This window comes from Micropterus salmoides, unplaced genomic scaffold, assembly GCF_014851395.1.
Source record: "Micropterus salmoides isolate LMB-PRFRI ecotype aquatic unplaced genomic scaffold, ASM1485139v1 Ms_hic_scaffold_10, whole genome shotgun sequence".
Taxonomy (NCBI): Eukaryota; Metazoa; Chordata; class Actinopteri; order Centrarchiformes; family Centrarchidae; genus Micropterus; species Micropterus salmoides.
This window is the reverse complement of record NW_024040041.1, coordinates 16676216-16697047: the sequence shown is the minus strand read 5'-3', so window position 1 is coordinate 16697047 and position 20832 is coordinate 16676216. Positions and strand designations below refer to the sequence as shown.

At 42.7% G+C, this 20832-nt stretch overlaps 2 protein-coding genes across 2 annotated transcripts in view; both read left to right on the top strand.

Moving 5' to 3' along the window:
* Positions 1-218: 218 nt before the first annotated feature.
* The window catches only part of LOC119888688 (cytoplasmic phosphatidylinositol transfer protein 1-like), a 59577-nt gene continuing 38963 nt past the window's right edge, over positions 219-20832 (top strand). Inside the window, exon 1 of the mRNA XM_038699390.1 lies at positions 219-1638. Coding sequence (XP_038555318.1) covers positions 1591-1638 — 48 coding nt within the window. The 5' untranslated portion in view covers positions 219-1590. The remainder of the gene's footprint in view (positions 1639-20832) is intronic.
* LOC119888698 (H-2 class II histocompatibility antigen, A-U alpha chain-like) lies at positions 13187-20670 on the top strand. Its single transcript, XM_038699401.1, has 4 exons — positions 13187-17231; positions 17397-17642; positions 17786-18067; positions 18312-20670. Exons 1-4 carry the CDS (start codon positions 17075-17077, stop codon positions 18446-18448), a joined length of 822 nt encoding a protein of 273 aa, XP_038555329.1. The 5' UTR covers positions 13187-17074; the 3' UTR covers positions 18449-20670.

Below are 20832 nucleotides of genomic sequence, written 5' to 3'. Positions count from 1 at the left end.
GAGTTTGACCTCTGACCTTCTGGAAAAGGGCTGCAACACTTCTGGACCAGAACAACCACAAAAACATATAACTTCTAACAGTGACTTTTGTGATAAACCTTTATTAATGAGTTCTTAACATTTCCAAATACAGTTGATATTCAACTTTTGCTGATGACCCTTTATTAATGATGCATTGACATTGACCTTTAATAATGATTTACAACAATAACTTTCCAATAGCTATTAAAATGAGATAGATTTGTTGGCTTATTAGAAAGTGAAGAGATCTTGTATTAATAGATATTAATGACTCAGCGTTCAGAGAAAGTTTCCACAACTTGGCAACACAAAAATTGTCCATATTAATGGCTCATAACTGATCAAGCATTATCAAAACTTATAACCCCTTTATAATTAAAATAAAGTATTTAAAAACATGAGGAATTATCTTTAGTTGTTTAGCTGGCTAAGGCTGAAACCCTTTTACTCAAGCATCAAATTTGTAATCCTGGATAAATTTCAGAACCATGGCCAGCTCTAGATCAGAACCAAGGTCAGCTCTACGACCAGATCAGAACCAGAGACTGTAGACAGTCTATGGTCAGAACTGTGGCGCTGGGAGAGGAGGATCATTGGGACGAGACCTAATAGGTCTTATGCATTGCTGCACATTATTGTTACATGTCAGCAGCTTACTTCTTTCATGTTTTTTTGAGACAGACGTGCTGCGATACCCCACAGAACCCGTTAAAACTCGATTCACCTTCTCTGTTATTTCATAAGTTTTCATTCTGTGTATGTGTATTGAAATCCTTGAGCTCCTAAACCTCTTCACATGCGCTGCCTGTGCGACATAGCTATTTCAAAATAAGATATGATTGAACGTGTGTTGAAAACGAATCAATTGAAAACTGCTTCAAAACATTCCGACTGAATTATAGTACACTTTCACATTTACTTATTCTTTTATCCAGCAGGCCCATGCTTGCATCGTTTTTCATTGTGACACTTTTACGGTGAGGGTAAAACCTTATTTCCTGTCTCTCTGTCGCTCACTTGACGCAGTTTGGACTCCGCACGGTTGCGCATCCCTGGACTGAGCTGTCAGGAAAACTCAAAGGAGCAGGAGGCACGCTGATATATTTTGGACAACTGCTTTGAAGTGAACACAGTTAAGCAAAGAGCATTTACGTCTGAAGAGCCAGGGGCGACGAGAGGCTCAATCCATGTCCGGGGCGCGCGCGGTTACAAGAACTACGAGAAGCAGCCTGAAGCTGCGATTGTTCTAGGAAGAGACTTGTTTCGATGCAAAATTGATGCCGTTTGAGTAGTTTATAAAACTGGAAAGTGCTGATTTTACAGCGGTGTTGCATTAGCCTTTGGAAGACCCTCTTGCTACTTCGGACCGGGTGTGTGTGGAGACTCACGTAGGCATAAGGGAACCGTTGCAGGAGGTGCTGCTGATGCACAAGTCAGGAAGGCTCGAGTGAATTTGTGGTGGCCTCAAATGATTTCTACTGAATAACTGCTTTGCAAGATCGCCCCCAAGACTGAAGTCCTGACAACCTGCATCTTCCTCTGTGTTGCCATCACCATTGTGCAAGGACTATGCTGATGAAGGAGTACCGCATCTGCATGCCTCTCACGGTGGAGGAGGTAGGTGAAGTTTTCTTGGTTTTTCATGATGTTTCGCATCCTGCTGATTGTCTTTCCTTCCTTCTCAACTCCGTGGCCAGGAGCCTCGCATCTGCAGGTCAGCTCGTTCTGTTTGATTTACTGTAGTTTTTACTAGGGAACCGATGATTGCAAAGTTGTCAGTGATGTTCTTATCGTTTTGCACCAAAGGACATATTGAGCTCCTCCAACCGATCAGGCAGCCACCGCCGGGTGGAGCTGCTGTTGTCTCTTTTAGGCTACTGAGAGCTGCAGTACTGTAAGAGGGACTGTGTGCAGCAGCAGCAGCAGCAGCGGAGGGAATCGTGTGATTGTTATAGGCACGATAGTGAAGGACAAAACGTGCAGTCATTTTTGGGGTTAAGAGTAATACAAATTGCTTTCTACCTCTGGTCACAGTTTCTTCTCTTCAAAACTCCACTCTGCATTTTTATTATGCCATGGCCACATATTTATTATAAGGTCTCACCTTTGTACTCCTGATTTTTGGTTGCAGGAACTGATGCTTATGCAACCGCTGTGTGTGCACGCTGTAGCACTCAGAGCTGGAATGTGGTTTTAATGCACATATGTGGTCACGTTTCATTAAGTAGAGACACATTCACCGTCAGCATTTGTGCTTGGAGATGGGTAGAGTGAAAGAAAGGATGAGGGAGAGAAGTGTGAAATTCCCCTTAGGTCACAGTGACACAGAAACAGCCTCACAATCCAGTAATGCTGCTGTGTTTTGACATTTTACTACTCAAATAAGATATCTCAAACGTTCAGTGCTCAGCTCAGTTGTGACTGTATTTATTTTTGCTTGGTCCTGCTCCTGTCTCTCCTTTATCAGCTCTACTGTTACCTTTTTATGGAGTGACATTAATCGCATAGTTGGGCACTCTGGGTTTATGTATTGTTTACATACAATGGTGGTATTAGGGTGCGTTTACTTGCACTCTTGTGGTAAAGGCAAATAGTCTTTTTGATTAATTCCAGTGTTACCTTAACCTACACAACTGTTTTTTTCCAGTCAAAGTGTTTTATTTAGTTTATGTGTCATAGGTTTTACACACGATTTAACCTAGTTCATGATGTGACGTGAGCTGCAACTTACAGGGAGTCAGTGCACTTAAACTAATACGTGTGTTACCATAGTGGTAACAGTCAGCTGTGCTCAAGACACTGAATCCTTCACTGCAACATAAAGCCCACTGTTGTGTTCTTCGCTTGGTTGAGGATGAAATTGGAGTCATCTGTACTTTTAATCAGAGTTGAATGGCTTTACCCAAAGTCTATTGATCCTTATCTTGATCGATTGTCGAAGCTGTTTCTGTGAGTTTCATGTGTGTGTAGGCTAATTACCAAGATGCTGGTTTATCATATCTATTCAGTTTTTGCAGAACAAGCCAGCACACACAAAGACACAGAAATCATACAGTCAATATCAGTAGTGTGTATCAGTAGTTTTTATTGTGTGTGTGTGTGTGTGTGTGTGTGTGTGTGTGTGTCAGAGACAGATATGATGTCAGAGGGTTTATACATGTTAACTCTTAACACACTAGAAAACTGACAAAACAGTGATTGGATGAGTAAGTGGATCTCTCCCCGCCTAAAACAGTTTATTGCTGCCAGTAGACAATTATTTTCTAATCATCATTTTGCCCCCTTCCTAATTCAGTGTATCATGTACAAGCCAGGGAAATTTTGAAGTGGTTAATATCTTTCAGTAGTGCTGTCATCTGGACTGGTTTAAATTACATATTGTACTGATAATGTTCTCCTGTGAAAACTGGATGCATGATAAAAACCATCTTCATCTCACACACTATATTTTACCTTTGAATTAATGAGGAGAAATGATTCTTTTAGGGTTTTGGTGTCCTGGGTATATTGTATGCATTTCTTACACGGCACGCCATAACAGTCACGAATCAAGATCCCCTTGAATTGCAGCATGAGGGCAACAGGCTCCTCTTCAGATACATATGAGGTAGTGAAGTGGACTGCTTTGTTGTACAAAGACATGACTAGACGCCAACAATCTTCAACAGGCCCTTCAGGAGAATCTCATCTACGAATGGTGATGGTGATAAGTTTCTGAGAAAACAAATTGGAGACACTGTCATGAAGATCTCTTCATGGTATTACCACTTTTCTTTCATCCAAATAATATGCAATGTTCTGAGTATTCTGTTGCCCAGAACAGTTTCTGTTCATATTGTGCATCTTTGTGTTATTTATATTGCCACCTACATTGGTACATTCATAATATTTCAGAAGTGTATTTGTCAAACAGGCATATGACATAGTTTGATGGGAGAATTTGATTTTCACAGTGACAGCAGACCATTCATTTGACTAATATACAGTCCAAAGATTCATGGCAGGTACAGTGCTGTATATTAGCAGAGCTACATTATGTATCTCAGTGAAAATGACATTTTTGTCCAAGTGTGTTTGTTGTCCAGTCAGTAGGTTGTGCTCGAGCTGAGTGTTTTTAAAGAGGTGGTATTATACTTTTTGGCTTCTTCCCTCTCCTTTGTTGAGTTATATATCTTTTTTGTGCAGGTTTGCAGAGTGAAAAAGCCCAAAGGGAGTTCCCATCTCCCACAGAAAGCTCTGCTTTGAACCACTTGAAAACAGCGCGTTTGTAGTCCAGCCCTTCACTTCCTTTACTTGTGACGTCACAATGAAAACGAGTCATAAAGCTTGCCAAGCGGCTAGCAGGGGGTCAGGCACGCCCTCAAACCAAGCTAGTCTGAGCGGAGGCCCTTTGGCTCGACTCGCCTTTGTTTGGATTTCCATTGTAGAAATGTTGTATCTGTACCTACTTCCAGGTACTTTTTTTCGTATCATCTCACCTCCTTGAGGTTCCAAGCGAGCTGAGGAATACTAAAATGTGACGTGGCCGCCCCCCCACACCGTCCCATGGGAGAGGGCGCACCGCAAACCTCAGAAGGAGGATCACTCAGCCAAAACACTCAGTACTGAGTGAGTCAGAGAGAGACGGGTGACATCCCACAGGTGGAAACGGACGAAAGAGCATGGGGACGACCAGGAGGCCGCCGTGCAGATGTCGTCCACTGTCATCCCACCGTGCAGCGCCACTGAGGAGGAGACGCCTCTCATGAGTGCGCTCTGATGCCATCCAGGGGAGATTCACCGGCAGACACGTAAGCCTAGGAAATGGCATTGCACAGCCAGTGAGACAGGCGCTGCGCCGACAGGGGAAGTCCTTTGGACTGCTCCCTGTAGTGCACAAACAGACGCTGCAAACGGCGGCGCTAAGCAGGACAACGCGAGGAGTTGGGACGTGGCATCCTCCGTTGACCCATGGGGGGGAGGAAAAAGCCAGAGAGGGTGATGACCCGCGACTGCAAGGAGCTCATGCTTTTAGGCATGAACGTTGGGTTAGGGCGCAGGATAGCTGGAATCCTGAGGCACGACGGAGCCACAGAGCCAAAGGGCGCACTGAATGTTCTCCTTGTTGCCAAACAGATCCACCTCTGCCCTGCCGAACCGGAGCCAGATCTGGGCCACCAGATCGGGATGGAGACGCCACTCGTCTGGGCGAGGGCCTCCCATCGACATGATGTCCGCCTCTCTGTTCAGCACGCCAGGGATGTATTCTGCTCTGATGGAGAGAAGGTGAGTGAGCGCCCACAGGAGCAGCTGCCTGGCCAGACCCAGTAGCTGCGCCGAACGCACCCCGCCCTGGCGGTTTATGTAGGCAGCCCTGTTGTCGGTGTGGACCAGCACGTGCTGGTCCCTTAGCAGAGGGTAGAAGTGTAGGATCACCATCCACACCGTGAGAAGCTCCAGCGCGTTTAGGTGGCGAGGCCTGCGGCCCTGCCCAGGGGGACCCCGACCGAGAGAGAGAGAGGGGGTCCCGCCAGTAGGCCACAGACAGGGGAATGGAGACACGGCGCCATCTCTGTCTCACCGGGTCGACACGCAGGCGGATGAACCACCGCTGCAGCCTCCTCATGTCGAGAAGGCCCAGGGGAACCACCACGTAAGCCACTGACATGAGGCCCAGGAGCCTCATGACCGAACAACATGCTGAAGCAGCTCCATCAGAGCATGCACCCTCTCCTGAGAGAGCCGTGCTCTCCAGAGAGAGGAGTCCAGTACCACGCCAAGATAAGTGAGTCTCTGGGAGGGGAGAGGAGCACTCTTCTTCCAGTTCACCGTGAAGCCCAGGTAAGTCAGGTGTGTGACTAGCTGGGCCACCTGCACCACCGCTTCGTCCCGGGACAGCGCCAGCAGCAGCAGGTCGTCCAGGTAAAATACAACCCTAATGCCAGACTGCCGCAGCAGCTTCAGGGCCGTCGACACACTTGGAAAAAGTGTGCGGGGCCAGGGAACCGAAGGGCAGAAGTTACTGCTCCTAGCCAAAACATATTCTGGCACATATCTCCCCATAAAACAGTGAAGTTTTGTTTCTTACACTTTGCTTTTTCTACTGTTTAGACAAACAGATGTTAGTTAGTGAGCTTTAGTGGTGCTAGTAGGTGGATTTTCTTATACTCTTGAACAGAGCCAAGCTAGCTTTTCCCTTGTTTCCAGTTTTACAGCTAAGCGCTTAGCCAGCTGCTAGCTCCAGCTACATATTTAGTAGAAAGACATGAGAACGGTATCATCTTAACATCTAACTCTCAGCAAGAAAGTGAATAAGCAAATTTCTTAAATATGTTAGACAAAATGTATTGAACTCAGCCCAGTCTGTGATCCCAGCGGATCAGGCTGTCCATCCATCTGTGCATCGAGCAGGAAGCGAGCCACTCCGAGTAGCGTCTCTGAAGGGATGGACCACACGAGGTAGTGTAGTCGTCCTCGTGGGTCCCCTGCCGTACCGCATCCCCGGTGGGGGGAGGGAGGCACGAGGTGGGGCAGCCACACCCGTGAACCCATAACCATGCCGCTACCCCAATGAGGATGGGCGGGCAGGGACAGGCAACAGAGGAAATGGTCTGCCTGCGACATTGGAGCAAGCTGCATGAAGACCACACGGCCAGCTGCAGCCGGTCCACTCAGTGTGACGGCAGCCACTGACTTCGTAGAGACAGTGGCGGGCCGAGGAGGAAATATTCTGCTTGTGGCATCGGAGCCAGACTGCATGAAAGCCATCTGGCCAGCTGCAGCCTGTCCGTTATGCCACTCACCTGGTAAGGGGAAGGAGGCGGGGGCTCATCACCGCGCCACTCGCCCGGCAAGGGAAGAGGGGGAGGCGTACATGTGGGCTCAGGCCAGCCACCTGACCATGTCAGAGAGGGGGGCAAGGGCAGAGAGGATGTGCAGCTTTGCAGCAAGCCCAGGCTGCTTTTTAGCTGTTTGGCTAACCCACAGCTGGCTCACACAATGTGTTCTGTAGTTACAAGAAACACAATTCTCCCCAGCGTCACTGTCGCCTGCCATGCCTAACGTGCGTAATGTGTGGAGCAGCGATAGGATAACACTACATGCAGGGTTGTGTGTAGTGCTATCCTGTCCGTTTGAAGTGTAATGACCGCTTCGAGGGCTCATTTGACACAGCCTGGCTTCTGTGAACCGAGGGGGAACCCCTGGACGCACAGAAGGCACTGCCGGGGGAACGTGCATAATGTCAACAGCATCACACACTGCCCGGCAGATTTCTTCGTCAGAAAAATCGTGGGCTCATACACTTTCTGTGGGGAGGGGTGTGTGAAGGGACCTCTGATCGTGAAGAGTGTACTGCTTGTTGCTTTGAGCTTCAAGCTGCAGATTAGCCACTTGGTTAACGCCAGGTGGCTCACACAGGTTGGGAAATGTGTGCTTGGAGTGGCTGGTTCGACTGAGACAGGCACAGACAGCATTTGTTCAACAACTTCCACAAAAGGAGCAACAAGATTTCGCACAACTCTTTTTCGAACCATAGCTTACCAGTGGTCCGCTCTGACTGATGAGGGTCGGCCAGCAGCAATGAAACCGGTTGCTAAATGTCATTTGCTGCAGCTAATGTGGACACACAGGGTCTCCCTGGTTGGCTGATCCAGGCAGACCGCATGTGAGCGTGATGTTAGCTATCCGTTAGCTCAACGTTAGCTCCCTATTAGCTTACCTCGCCGTGGTAACCTAGTAGCAGTGCGAACCGAGAGTGAGCGCTCGGCCGGCGTGCTCCTGTCCGAGGCACGCCTTGCAGCGAAGACATCGTTCTTCTTGTTTTCCGGCTGGAAAGTGCTCTTTAGACAATCTTCTGCTCATTAGACAGCTCAGTGCTGAAGAAAAATGGAAGCCGAAGGCTGGGTCTCACCGTTGTATATATACAATGTGCGCACATAGGAGAGGCCCACGCTGTGTCTGGGCGTAGACTAAAATTCTCAGTGCCACGCAGGCGCGCGGAAGAGGTAAACCCAATAGCCTTAGAGGGTGAAGCCTATACGAAATAGAAGCATCACTCTGTAGCTCTTTTTTGAAAATTAAACCATGTAAACCTGTTCTGGTACAACCCCTAATTAAGATTTTGAACCTGAAAATGAGAATAATACCACCTCTTTAATATCGGTGAACTATTGATCAGAAAAAAACTTTAACAGAATATTTTCTCACATCCAATTCTAGTTGTGTTGGATGTGTTTTTTTGAGTTTGGAACCAATAAGTTAAGATTGATAAATATTTTAAAAAAGGAATATGGACAATGACATACGTAAATGTACAAGCCTTTTCTCTCGCAGTGATCTTTGCATTATTGCATAGTTGTAGTGCTTGATGATACTAAACACCTTCCATGGAAGCTGCTTCTGTGCTGCAGCATGAGAGACAGACACCTGTTTTGATAAAGGTGACATCAGCCAGTCAGTGTGAGATCAGTCTCTGGGGGTTTCCATGTGTTTGTTTGTGTCCCTGCATTCTGAGATGCCCCACAGCAAGTCTAGGCCCAGACCCAAGATCTTGTTTACGTCCCCAGAGTGGAGCCTTTGCACTCTGACTAATGAGAAGCCTGCCCCTTCGTTGGTCCCAGAGGAGCTCGTGGCTCAGCCAGACAGTGACCTGGCTCACACACACCAGATGGAGAGAAACATGCTCACTCAGATGATCTGCCAGACATCAAAGGATGAGCCAGAGAGAGAGAGAGAGATAATGCATGTGTATTGAGTCTGCCTAAGTCAGCATGCTTTTTTTTTGGCCCCTGTAATTGTTCAGCAAGGTCTATGATCTCTGAAGCATCTGTATGCACAGAGTATACAGATATCGATGGAGTTCTAGGAAGTGGCATCCCCACAGCGTGACTAGCATCTTGATACACAGAATATACTGTACAACGATCATCATGCACTTGCACTTAGCTTCGCTCAGCATAAAGAATGGAAATAGGGGGAAACAGCTAGCTTGGCTCTGTCCAAATAACATGTTATATTTCATTTGTTTAATCAGTACAAAAACCAAAGGGTAAAAGTGACACAGTTTAGTTATGTGTGGGGCTCTTTTGTGTCTGGGAGCAGGCAACCAGTGGAGACCAGAAGTTACTGCTCCTAGCCAAAACATATTCTGGCACATATCTCCCCATAAAACAGTGAAGTTTTGTTTCTTACACTTTGCTTTTTCTACTGTTTAGACAAACGAGATGTTAGTTAGTGAGCTTTAGTGGTGCTAGTAGGTGGATTTTCTTATACCCTTGAACAGAGCCAAGCTAGCTTTTCCCTTGTTTCCAGTTTTACAGCTAAGCGCTTAGCCAGCTGCTAGCTCCAGCTACATATTTAGTAGAAAGACATGAGAACGGTATCATCTTAACATCTAACTCTCAGCAAGAAAGTGAATAAGCAAATTTCTTAAATATGTTAGACAAAATGTATTGAACTCAGCCCATCTGGGTGTGTGTACTGCTCCTGCTGAAGTCCCTTTTTTATACTGTAACTTACCGTATTGAAGCTGGTAGCTAGTACTCTGCAAACTAGTTTCACAATAGGGATAAATTACTCCACCAAATGATTGTCTAATCGTATCTTAAGTACCCCCTAAAACAAATCTCACATACAGCTTTGGAAGATTCATTCTGACATTTCATTTCATTCACCTCATTTTGAGAGTAAGCTGAGCAGAGCTTTCATTGCCTCATCAATTACCATGCAATTTCCTCTCCAGTTAATTAACCAGCCAGTGGTTAAAGAGAGTGTCTTTCCTGCACCTGAGCGGCAGTTGAATTACTCTCACCGCTTGTTTGATCAGCTCCTGAGTAATGAGCTTTAGAGAATAAGTTGAGGGAACAAGAGCATCATATTTGTTGTAAGCTCCAGATCACTTTCTGAATGTCACTTACTCGTGACATTTGATGGTGTATTACAAGATTTTAACGGATTGGTTCTCTGCCACTTTTTTGCACATTCCTGTTGAACTGCTTTGTTTTCCAGTCACAAGTTGTATTAGTTGCTCTCGCTGTTGTGTTCAATGGTCTGTACTTAATGTGTGCTGTTTATGTGCAGTATATCTTCAACACAACAGTCAATTCTATATGGCTTACAGTATGTTCGACCACTGGTTGTTCTTGATAGTGACGAGTCAGTTCTCTACCTGCAGTCTGGTTATTTATCTGCATACCATTACTTGAATTGCTTTAATTTGCCTGACTTCTATGGTTATCCATCTGCCAGCCTGCTGGTTCATAGGACAGCACTGTGCTTATAATTGAAACCCTGGCGGTATTTTCGAGGTTGCGCTCACAGTCTTTGTCTCAGATTATGGCTTTTCTGTTATTATATAGCAAATTTTCTGTGCATTTCCAGCTGAGAACCTTTCTTTCTGAGTCTGCAACGCTGAGATGTTATACAGCAAAGTGAGAAATAGAACACTTACATGTTCTTCATGTGTACATATGCTGTGTTTGTATCCTTGGTCTGTCTTTGTTCATGCTTCTTGAAAATCTGTCTCTGTGTTTCTCTCTTTTCACATTATTACCTGTTTTACTATTCAGATTGCAGAGTTTTTCTAAACTAAAGAGAACACTACAGATTTAAAAGGCAGTAACACAGTTTTCTGACTTGGCCTGTAAATAGATTGTGTAAGAGTGTAATGCAGTCTACTTAAAAAAAGTGATCTGTTTAACTGTGACCAGCAGCAACTATAGTGCCCTTTTGTTTGTTAGTTAGATGATCCCAAAGACATAAGATACGTCCAGTGGTCTAAAAAGCATAGCATGTAGTGATGCTTGTGGTTGGAGTTTGGCTGGAGAACTCTGATGTTTCATTCTTCTGTTGTATTATTTGCATGTTTTCCCCAGAATTTGTAATGCCTTTTCTTATTAAATTGTGGCCCTTGTCGCTGCTTTCTCCGCTGTTGGGGAGGGTCTAGACAGACAGGTACTATGTCCATAAAACACAGTGCTTCCAGCTGTTTCTTTGCCCGCAAAGAGGCTACGTAAAACTAAATATTGCCTCCATGTATTTGCTATGAATCAAAGAAGTCCTTCTATTAATCTTGTCAATCTTTTTATTTAACAGTAGACATGTCTGAAATTCCCACAGGGAAAGAAGGGCAGACCATCAACAGCGCTGTAAGCTTTAGTTTATATATAAAAGATAAGTTTACAATACTGAGAACTCATGGCAAGGTTATATACTGGAACATAAGCAGGCAGAAATAGCCTGACTGCAATAGTTACGTAGCAACATTAATGCTGTGGGAAACGTCCAGGGTCAACAGTTTTATATTTTTAGTAGAGCTAAGGACTAAATTAAGAGCAGTTGTGCAGGAACAGTTGGTCAGGTGACTGGAGGTTATGGGAACCAGGGTGACCGGTGGACAGGCGAGAAATTACAGTGTCCTGAGGGTAGAGAGAAAGTCCATGCCTGTACCACCCAAGACAGAAGCAACGCTTTTAAACATGTGATTTAGCCGTATGCAGAGCAAAAGGAGGAATGTTTGTACCAAGGCGTTGTATTATTCTTTATTATTTTTTAAATCTTAGAACTACATCTGTTGCTGCTTGACAGTTTAGAGGGAGAGCAAGACAGAGACAAAGGGGATGAAAATACGATACGATAATATGATGCCCATCCATCTTTCAGTCTATTATCTATGCCCACTTATCCTTTAACAGAGAACTAAGGGCAAGATGATGCTATGTTGAGAAATAAACTTCCACAAGCACTGTCTACTTTGCAAACCATGCATTCGCTCATTTAGCAAATAAGCCTTTTAGTTAGTGTTCTCAAATGACAAAAGCCACATCACTAAGCATCACTAAGTGCTGGAGTTTTACAGGCGTTGAGCATTGTAACAGCAAGCCTTGGTGTCGGATCTTTCTGATCTATTGAAAACAAAGGTCCTGGAAGATAGTAGACATTGTCATTAAGCAAATAAACCATTTGATTAAAGGAAATAAATAAATGTTAAAAAAGGGACAGAACGATCTTGTTGGTGGCAGTTACATAAGCTGCAGTGTGAACAGAAAGATGGGGGATGTGCTAAAGCAACATCTGTGAGCAGCGTCTTAGAAAATCATTAGTGCAGTGCACAAAACAGCAGTCAGCCGATTGTCTTTGGGTTCCTCCACACACTTGAAAACCACAATAAAGTGCCAGTTTTTGCATCCAGTAAAAGAAAGTCCATTATCTGATGCCAATGAATCTGTGATACATTTACTTGAAAATGAACTTAAATCTCAGTCAGTTGCTCTACAGCCTACAGCGCATGTCATGCCAAAGCTTGACATCTGCTGTGTCTTGTTGCCGCGGCCTCTGGCATTGTGTTTGAAACTCCACACTGCAGCACTGAGCTTCAAACAGAGGCCATGTGGGGTTAGAGAAAACATTTTTATGGTCCCTTTCTCGCCCATTGTACAGGTATGTTGCTTTAATTCCAGCGAATAGCAGCCTCATTGATTTTATTTTGGAGTATCTTGTTGGCTGTGTATCAGGAGAATGCTACTGAAATAAAGGCAAAGGGAGGATTTTTTTAATCTCAGATCAGCTGTGCTCGCTTTGCTTGTACCTGGATCAGCTCAGGACATTTCTATAATTAACATTTCCCTTATGAGAACAAGAATGTCAAGTCCCGTTAACACTACACATTAGGGCTGGGCGATATGGCCAAAAATGTTATCACGATAAAACATTTTCCTACCATTCGATATTGATAATTATCACGATAAATGTCAAATCATTATTTCCTTCAAGTTTAAAGGCTGATTTTTGCTCCTCAGTGAAAGTTGACGTAACCAGATGGTTATTTGTGGTTTTAAACAATTATTTATGGGCAGAACATGACAAACACTTGAAGCTAAACAGTGGATCACTTCACAAATCTGAGGTAACACATTCAAAACTATCATGATAAAATCTTGTTTTCAAAAAATGAGTAGTTTTTTTCAGTCCCTTTTCCTCAACAAAAAAAATATCATAATAGAAAAATGAAGTGCTAATTTGTGCGTGATTCAAACGAGTTAAAACAAACATTTATTGACGATATATTGAACATTTGTTAAAATGTTATTAAGGAAAATTACATTGCGATAATTATCATTATTGTTTTATTGTCCAGCCCTGCTACACATTACTACAACTTACACAAACACATTAACGAAAAGACAGATTATTTTGTTTGTCCATGCCCTCTAGAGACTGACACTAAGTGTTTTCTGATCAAGGCAGGACAACATTATTTGTCTGTGCCTTTGAAAAAAGCAGATTAATAGCTGATGTAGCCTGTAATTCTACAAACAATACAGTTGATATAATTAAAATAATACATTCTGGACTGATTCCGCTCCATATTTGAAAAACTTATGTCTTACATACAGTCCTTAAATCTTGAAACTAAATTATAAAATGTGGAGTTTGGAGATCTGCTATTCTACAAATGATCTTGTTGTATAAACTTTTTGTAAATTTTCAGAAAAGCACATAAGGTAAGTTAACAATTAAGGGTCGCAGGGGGGCTGGAGCCAATCCCAGCTGACATTGGGCAAAAGGTGGGGCCACACAGACAAACAACCGCTCACAATCAAGGGCAATACCTAAGGACAATTTAGGGTAACCAATCAACCTAGCCTGCATGTCTTTGGATGGTGGGAGGAAGCCGGAGCACCCGGAGAGAACCCACGCAGACACGGGGAGAACATGCAAACTCCACGACCTTCTTGCTGTGAGGCGACAGTGCTAACCACCGCACCACCGTGCCGCCCTAAATCCTGGTGTTGTGAGATTTAAATCATTAATGAGGGTATCAGGACAATAAGGACTTGGACATGGCATTTAAACACTGTCAATACTGGCTACACATCTTTCCAGCATTACATTTAATACATACCTGATCAACTGCTTGTTCGAATCGTGACTGGAATTTCAATTGAAATAATAAACGTTTGTCCACATAGGTTTGTAGAGATGGACAATGGAGTTGTCAGACTTGCATGGACTGCACTCCCACCTGTTAAATGGGAAGGTAACATCATTCACCTTATCAGAACAGGAAACTCTTAATTGCCCGCACCCCACCTCCTCTCTTCAAGTCCCTTAAAACCTTACTTTCTGTCAACATCCTGTATAAACGAAGAGAAACAATGGCCACTGAGAATAGAAGCTGTGCTGACACATTGTGAATGTGTCATTAGAGTTATGGGGCAGGTGTTAACAGAGATGCAGCATAAGAAGAGGAGCGGCTGGGTATGCCACATCAAAATGTCATCAGTGTATCAGGACGCATTGTGGTGTTGGGTTGTACATGTGATCAGACTGTATGTGAGGAGTGACGTGGATCAGTCATTTGCTATATTCAAAATTACACTGATTCCCCAAGGCAGTTACTACAGAAGAAAAAATGCAACTTCTAACTGATCACAGCATGAAAACATCCATCTCAACAAGTAATTTATGCAGACGCGGGTGGGAAACAAGTGCGTGTGCCACCGATCAAAATGTTTCCATTAGCAAATCAAAGCAAGAGATTCAACCGATTCAGTCAATGAGCTGCACAATTATCATGAAAGTGTTCGCTTTCAAAGGGTAATAAGGAGACGCTCACTCCATACTCCACTAGCATAAACACTCAGCTCCAACATCACCAAGACGCAATTACAGTGTAAAGTTTAGAGCTCTCTCTGCACACAGTAAAAAGGCTGTGTGCAAATTGTGAATCCTGCAGAGTATCGATATTTTATTTTGACCATAACACACACACACACACACACATGCATGAGCATACCACAATAACAGATACAAGTGTCCCTGGTTGCTATAGGAACATCAGCAGCTCACAACTGATTAGAAAGCTCTTTGATGATGAAGTGACCTTCTGTATATGCGCAGTGTGCACACATGTGTCAGGTTTGAGTGTGAGGGTGTGTCTGTAGATTAGAGCCTATTTGACCCACACAGCCGTTTAATTTAACAGAGGAAGAGATTTCCACAATTAATAACACCGGTTGTCATCTCACATTCAGGTATTTTAATTACAATATTTACGCAGCTTTAATGCATTTTGAAAGAGCTGAAAATCTGCCTGAAAAACAGCTGTAGAAAATGGGTCTGTGTAGTTACAATGTAGATTGTTCAGCACTTTAGCACGGCGGTGGAAACTCATCCGACACACCAGATGGGCTGAGTATGTGTGCATTTATGTCTACTTTGACTTTGTAAAACTTGGTGTGTGTGTTTGTCTGTGTGTTGTTGTAATTTGTTGTATTTTAACACCCATACAGAAGTTAGCCAGGTACATACATCAGACACTGGGTGGAGATAGACTCTCAGCACAGTGGGGGCAAAGCTTCATCACAGAGCCCACCTGTCATTTATACAATGTTTACGTGACCCCAGACTCACTCCGGAAGTCCACTGAGTCATTATTGGAAGCAAACTGCATGCAGCTCCTCATGCCCGGCTGTGTCTTCTATCAAATGACATACCTGGGCCCATGCATCATGCTATCTCCGCTTATGATCAGACACCATCAGAAATCCTTTAAAAAACACTTCCTCTCCCTTTCTGAGTGACTCAGATATCTGTAAGGAACACACAATCACAACATTCCCATCAAGTCGACCATGTTTTTTTCTTTCGAATGTAATCAGCCTGATTGAGAATACTGAAGTTATTTACAACTGTTCTCTTCTGTTTCTCCAATCTCCTAACTAGTAAATCTCAGCTTTTCAAAGATGGTTCCTGTGATGGAGATGTGTCACTCAGAAAATTGGCTGTGCTTAACTTGAGAGTGCTTGTGCATAACAAACTAAGATAGAAAGAAGAATGCGTTACCAGGAGAACTTCTTCGACTTAACTTATGTCGGCAAGCATGTGCACAAAGAGTTGGTAAAACTAAATTGGACAAGCTTTTACAAAACCACCCACTCAAAAGGAATGAAAAGCCTCTCATTTTGTGGAACATGGAGTGATTACGGCATTCTTCACATTTCATGTTTTCCTTTTCCACAAAGACTTTCACAATATTTTTTTCGTGTGTATTTCTCCATGCCTGGTTTCTCTGACTCAGCGTTCCTGGGCTGCTGGTTAGTGCCATGGGTGCAGGTGGCCAGCAGCATGGCTCCTCTTCTCTCACCCTCTGGCGCCTGTTGCTTTTGTCAGCAGACCCCTGTGATCTGGAGTTATTCTCTGTTCTCCAAATTACTATTTAATTGCAGCTCCTTTCATTTTGTTGTTATGTTATATATTAGCTCTGCTCATCTTTCACCACTAGACAAACATAACACATGGTGACCTTGTGTCCAATATTATATTCTCTTTGTGTTCACATGCACATACACATGTTAGTTTGTGTCAGTTTTGGAGGGATTTTCATTTACATACACTGTTCTTGTGTGACAGCTATTTTTGGCACAGAGGTCATGGACACTGATCTCATAGTAAAACAACATTGGCTGACTGCCTGTGAAGATCATGTGTGTGTCTGGTTGTATGTGTGTGTGTTTTGAGAGGGTGCTATAAAATATTTCTGCAGCTGTTGTGACATAAGACTCCCGATTGTATATCAACAATAAACACAGTTAAAAAAGACAAAAAAGAAACAATTTAACTATGTAGCCTACTTAATAATAATAATAGCAATAACCATAATAGAAGCACAAAAAGCAAGGACAACTAACCAAATTAACAAGATCTGAACAAGTCAGCAAAACTAGGCAGGCAAAATGTTCTTATTCTGAAATGCTTCATGTGGATGTAGCCATGCAGCGAGCGGAGAGCGGTTATCTGTAGTTAAAGCACACAGAATGACAAATTAACAACATGTCAACAACTTAGGGCAGGCTAAACGCTCCACCGCTGAAACACTTGAGTGTCAGTTGAACGGGTGAAGTTGAAACGGGTCAGATGGAAAGTATCTCAGTACAATACAGTATAGATACTGTATAATTAACCTATAGACAACCTATATGTAATAAACAAAGAAAGAAGGAAGAGGAAGTGTAAAACTATGAGGATGTGAAGAGATGTCAAAGTATGAGGAAGAAAACAAACACAAAGCATCATGTGTTTTATGAAACATTTGCATCGAGCACAGTCAACCTTGAGAAGTCTAACTTTTCTTACAAAGAACACAAGAGCTTTGACCGCACACAGACTAGAAGATATGTACTTCAAGATGTTGCTTGTTTTCTCAGGAGCAGTTTGCATCTATGGACAAAGTAAGTATGGCTATTTACTAATAATTGTTTTGATTGATTGATTGATATCTTTATTTCGAACATGTAAAAATCTTTCCTTTTGTATAAATATAAAATAGGATCGAATGTCTTACCAGTGTAAACAGTTGTTTCTGAATTCATATGTGGATTGTTACATTTTTCTAGGAAGTTATGAATTTTGTTACACCTATGGATGCTCTGACTCAAGCGAATCTCAATTCTGTGCGACAATGGATGGTGATGAAGTATGCTATGCAGACTTTAAAAAAGGAGTCCTTTTTTGGGATAGCCGACTGCCTACAAGTTTACAGATTGCTGGAGCCTACGAATATGCAACACTCACACCATTTGCGTGCAGATATTTTTTAGATTTATGGAAAAAAGACAAGTCAGCTACAACAAAGACTAAAGGTAAGTGATACTCAACATACTGATGTTACATTCACTGTCTTCCTTTAACATAGATACCATATCCATTTGGCATGTTTTAACAAAAATATATAACATTAACAGAACACCATTTTATCATTATTATGTGTGAATTTAACCCTCAGAGGAACCAGAAATGATCATTTACCCCAGAGATGAAGTGAAAAAAGAGGAAGAGAACACTCTCATCTGCTTCATCAACCATTTCTTTCCTCCCTACATCAACATAAAGTGGACCAAGAATGATGTAGAAGTAGCAGAGGAAGATCCTTTCATCAGATGCTTACCCAATCCTGATGGGACATTTTATGTTTTTTCCACTCTGGACTTTGTCCCAAAGGAAGGAGACATCTACAGCTGCACTGTGAAGCATGACTCACTGGAGACGCCTCAGACCAAGTTTTGGGGTGAGAGACTTAATATTTTGTATAGGGTGACCAGATGAGAATGGGGAGGCGTGGCTACCAGTACATTTAGTGTCAATGAACATTAACACACATGAAAGTCAAAACACGACGACTGGTCACCCTAGTTTTGTAGTATCTTAATATTCTCCTGACTGCTCTGATAGATATGTAGAAGTCGATGAAATGAAATAAGATTTGTGTTTTTAACTTCAGATTTTAATTATTTTTCTCTTGTTCTCCCCAGAGGTTGAAACAAACGAGATCAGTATAGGTCCATCTGTCTTTTGTGGGCTTGGCCTGAGTCTTGGACTTCTTGGAGTTGCTGCAGGAATATTCTTTTTTATGAAAGCAAACCGGTGTCCAAGCCTCCTGGAGGCCTAGGTTAAGACGTAAACCTTATCCAGCACTGTGATCACATTGTCCCTGGTTTGTTTGTCGAGTGACATTTGTTTCATGTCATCCTCCTTTCTCTCTTCACTTGTTTCATGATACCTTTCAACTGTCCTCTGCCAAGTCATGTCTCTATGCTAACCTTTTTACCTTAGGAGCACACAAAGACATTTAAGTGCACAGTGAAAAATGTTGAAGTCACACAGTTTATTAAGAAACGAGTGAAATGAGTGGAGGACTATGGAAATGAAGATGCTGGTATCTGGTATGGGAAAAAAATATTGTCAAAGCTTTTCAAAATATTGAAACAGATTTTTTGAAAATTTGATACATTGAAAATGCTTTTAAAATACTGATCACTCTTATGTTTGTGTATAATGAGCTGTCAAGCAGCCACAGATCGACTCGCCCATCCAATGTGATTAACATGTGAATTCATGCTTTGTCTGGTCTGTCCACAAGATGACAATCAAACAACTTTTAAAATGCTTGTTTTCTAAATGGCGTTCGGATCGACCACGGCTATCCTTTGCTTACTTGTTTCATAGAAGCAATCAAGTATTGGACACATATTTTACAAAAAACTTTAATTAAAAAGTTAACTGAATAAGATAAATAAACTCTGAGCTCATCCCACTGGTAAACAGCTTCATATTACAGCAGAATCCAGTCCGACTGCGGGTGTTTATTTGTCTCTCCTCCAGAGCTCCCTGTCACTCAGTAGCTGTAGAGCAGCGGCTGTGTCCGTCCGCTCTAGCCGCTCCTCTCCACACAACACTCTGAAAAGCCGATACAAGCAAGTGTTTTTTTAACTCAACTCGAATATTTTTTATTTTTTACCACCGCGAAATGCTCACGTTGCACATTACAAGTGGCTGTTGGACAGCTTATATTTTTTAATTTAAAATATTTCTACACGGCAGATATTTAGCTGCACCCTGCCACAAACTGCTCTCTGTTTATGACACTTGTGTGACAGGTAAAGCAAAACAAAGGATCTGGCTTTGGTTAGTGCTCAATGAAGCCGATACCATCAGTTAAAAAATGCCTTGATCAGCCTGTACCCCGATCGCTGATTGGGACAGCCGTAACATCTGTAATTCACTGATTTTTTTTCTTTTGTGCTGTTTTTCAAATTTTATTTAATTTTATTTGTGTTGTCACTTGTTTAAATTGATTGTGTTTATTGGTCATTGGGTTTTTTTTATACCATTTTTAACTCAATAAATGTCCCCAATTGCAACTGAGTCATTGAGCATTGACTGTAGGAGCATATATAAATGTGTATTAAGCTTAAATAACTACCTTACAACGAAGTTTGATAACTTCTTTTCCACCTAAACTATCATTTGCAATGAGGTCCCTCAGAGCCGTATTTTGGGTCATATCCTCAGACTACAGTATTAACTTATCTTGGACAAATCATTCAAAGACAGTTCATTCCTTTTTATGCTGATTCACCACACACTGTTTTGTTTCATTTCAGTGCTACAGTACATGATTTTAAATGTTCTAGAGATTCTTCACAGTGGCAGTTTAAGTGTCTTGATTTCACGGCATAGTATGACTGCCATTAGTTTACTGCTAAAGGTTGGGTATTAATGGTTGTGTTTTTGGAAAATCAGACTTTTAAGACGAGCAAGCATCAGTGTTAGGAAAAGATGAGTGAGAACGTCATTCCTTGCATGAAATAAGTCTCTGTTCAGAGTATCCCAAAAATAATTTGACCAAGAATTAGCGAATTTTTTCAAACAAATTTGCTGCTAGACAATAATGTAACTTTGATACAAAAGACATGCAAATTACAGTAATGTTATAGACATGAGCGTCTCTGAAACTGCCTTCACCAAAAGTCTTAAGGCCAATTTATATTTGTGCCCCATAGGCACGTCCCTAGCCTGACGCGCACCTCCCCAAAAGTGGAGCTAATTAGCAGAGTTTCAGGAGCGGGACCACACATCAATCACATCATTGCCAGCATTTCCATAAATATCCACACGTTACATCTCCTCTTCTTTGCTCTCGCATTCTGCATCCCCCCACCCCCACCCCTTTCTCTGTCCTGATCTCCTTCTTCCAATAGGAAAATCTGGGAAATCTTCCCGATAGGGAAATCTGCACGACGTGCCCAGGTGCTACGGCTTGGTGTTACGGCTTGTAGCTTCCCCACAACGTTTTTGAATGTCTATTCAGCAAATGCAAGCCTTGTAAATCTTTCTGTTTCGATCATCAATAATTATTTAATCGTATCTGTTGATTGTGTGGTCCTTGCTAGTGAAATGTAACTACTGGTTGCGGCAACACAGACATCAAGAACTGTGATTGGTAGGCTTATTTCCCCCTACATATTTCTGGCTTGTCCTTTTAGCACTTCA

What these genes read in the sequence shown, in the direction of transcription:
- LOC119888698 (XM_038699401.1), top strand. Translation starts at nt 17,075, where the DNA reads ATGTGTTTTATGAAACATTTGCATCGAGCACAGTCAACCTTGAGAAGT. An exon ending in AGTTTGCATCTATGGACAAA is followed by an intron (nt 17,232 to 17,396) that starts GTAAGTATGGCT and finishes ACATTTTTCTAG; the next exon opens with GAAGTTATGAATTTTGTTAC. An exon ending in GCCTCAGACCAAGTTTTGGG is followed by an intron (nt 18,068 to 18,311) that starts GTGAGAGACTTA and finishes TGTTCTCCCCAG; the next exon opens with AGGTTGAAACAAACGAGATC.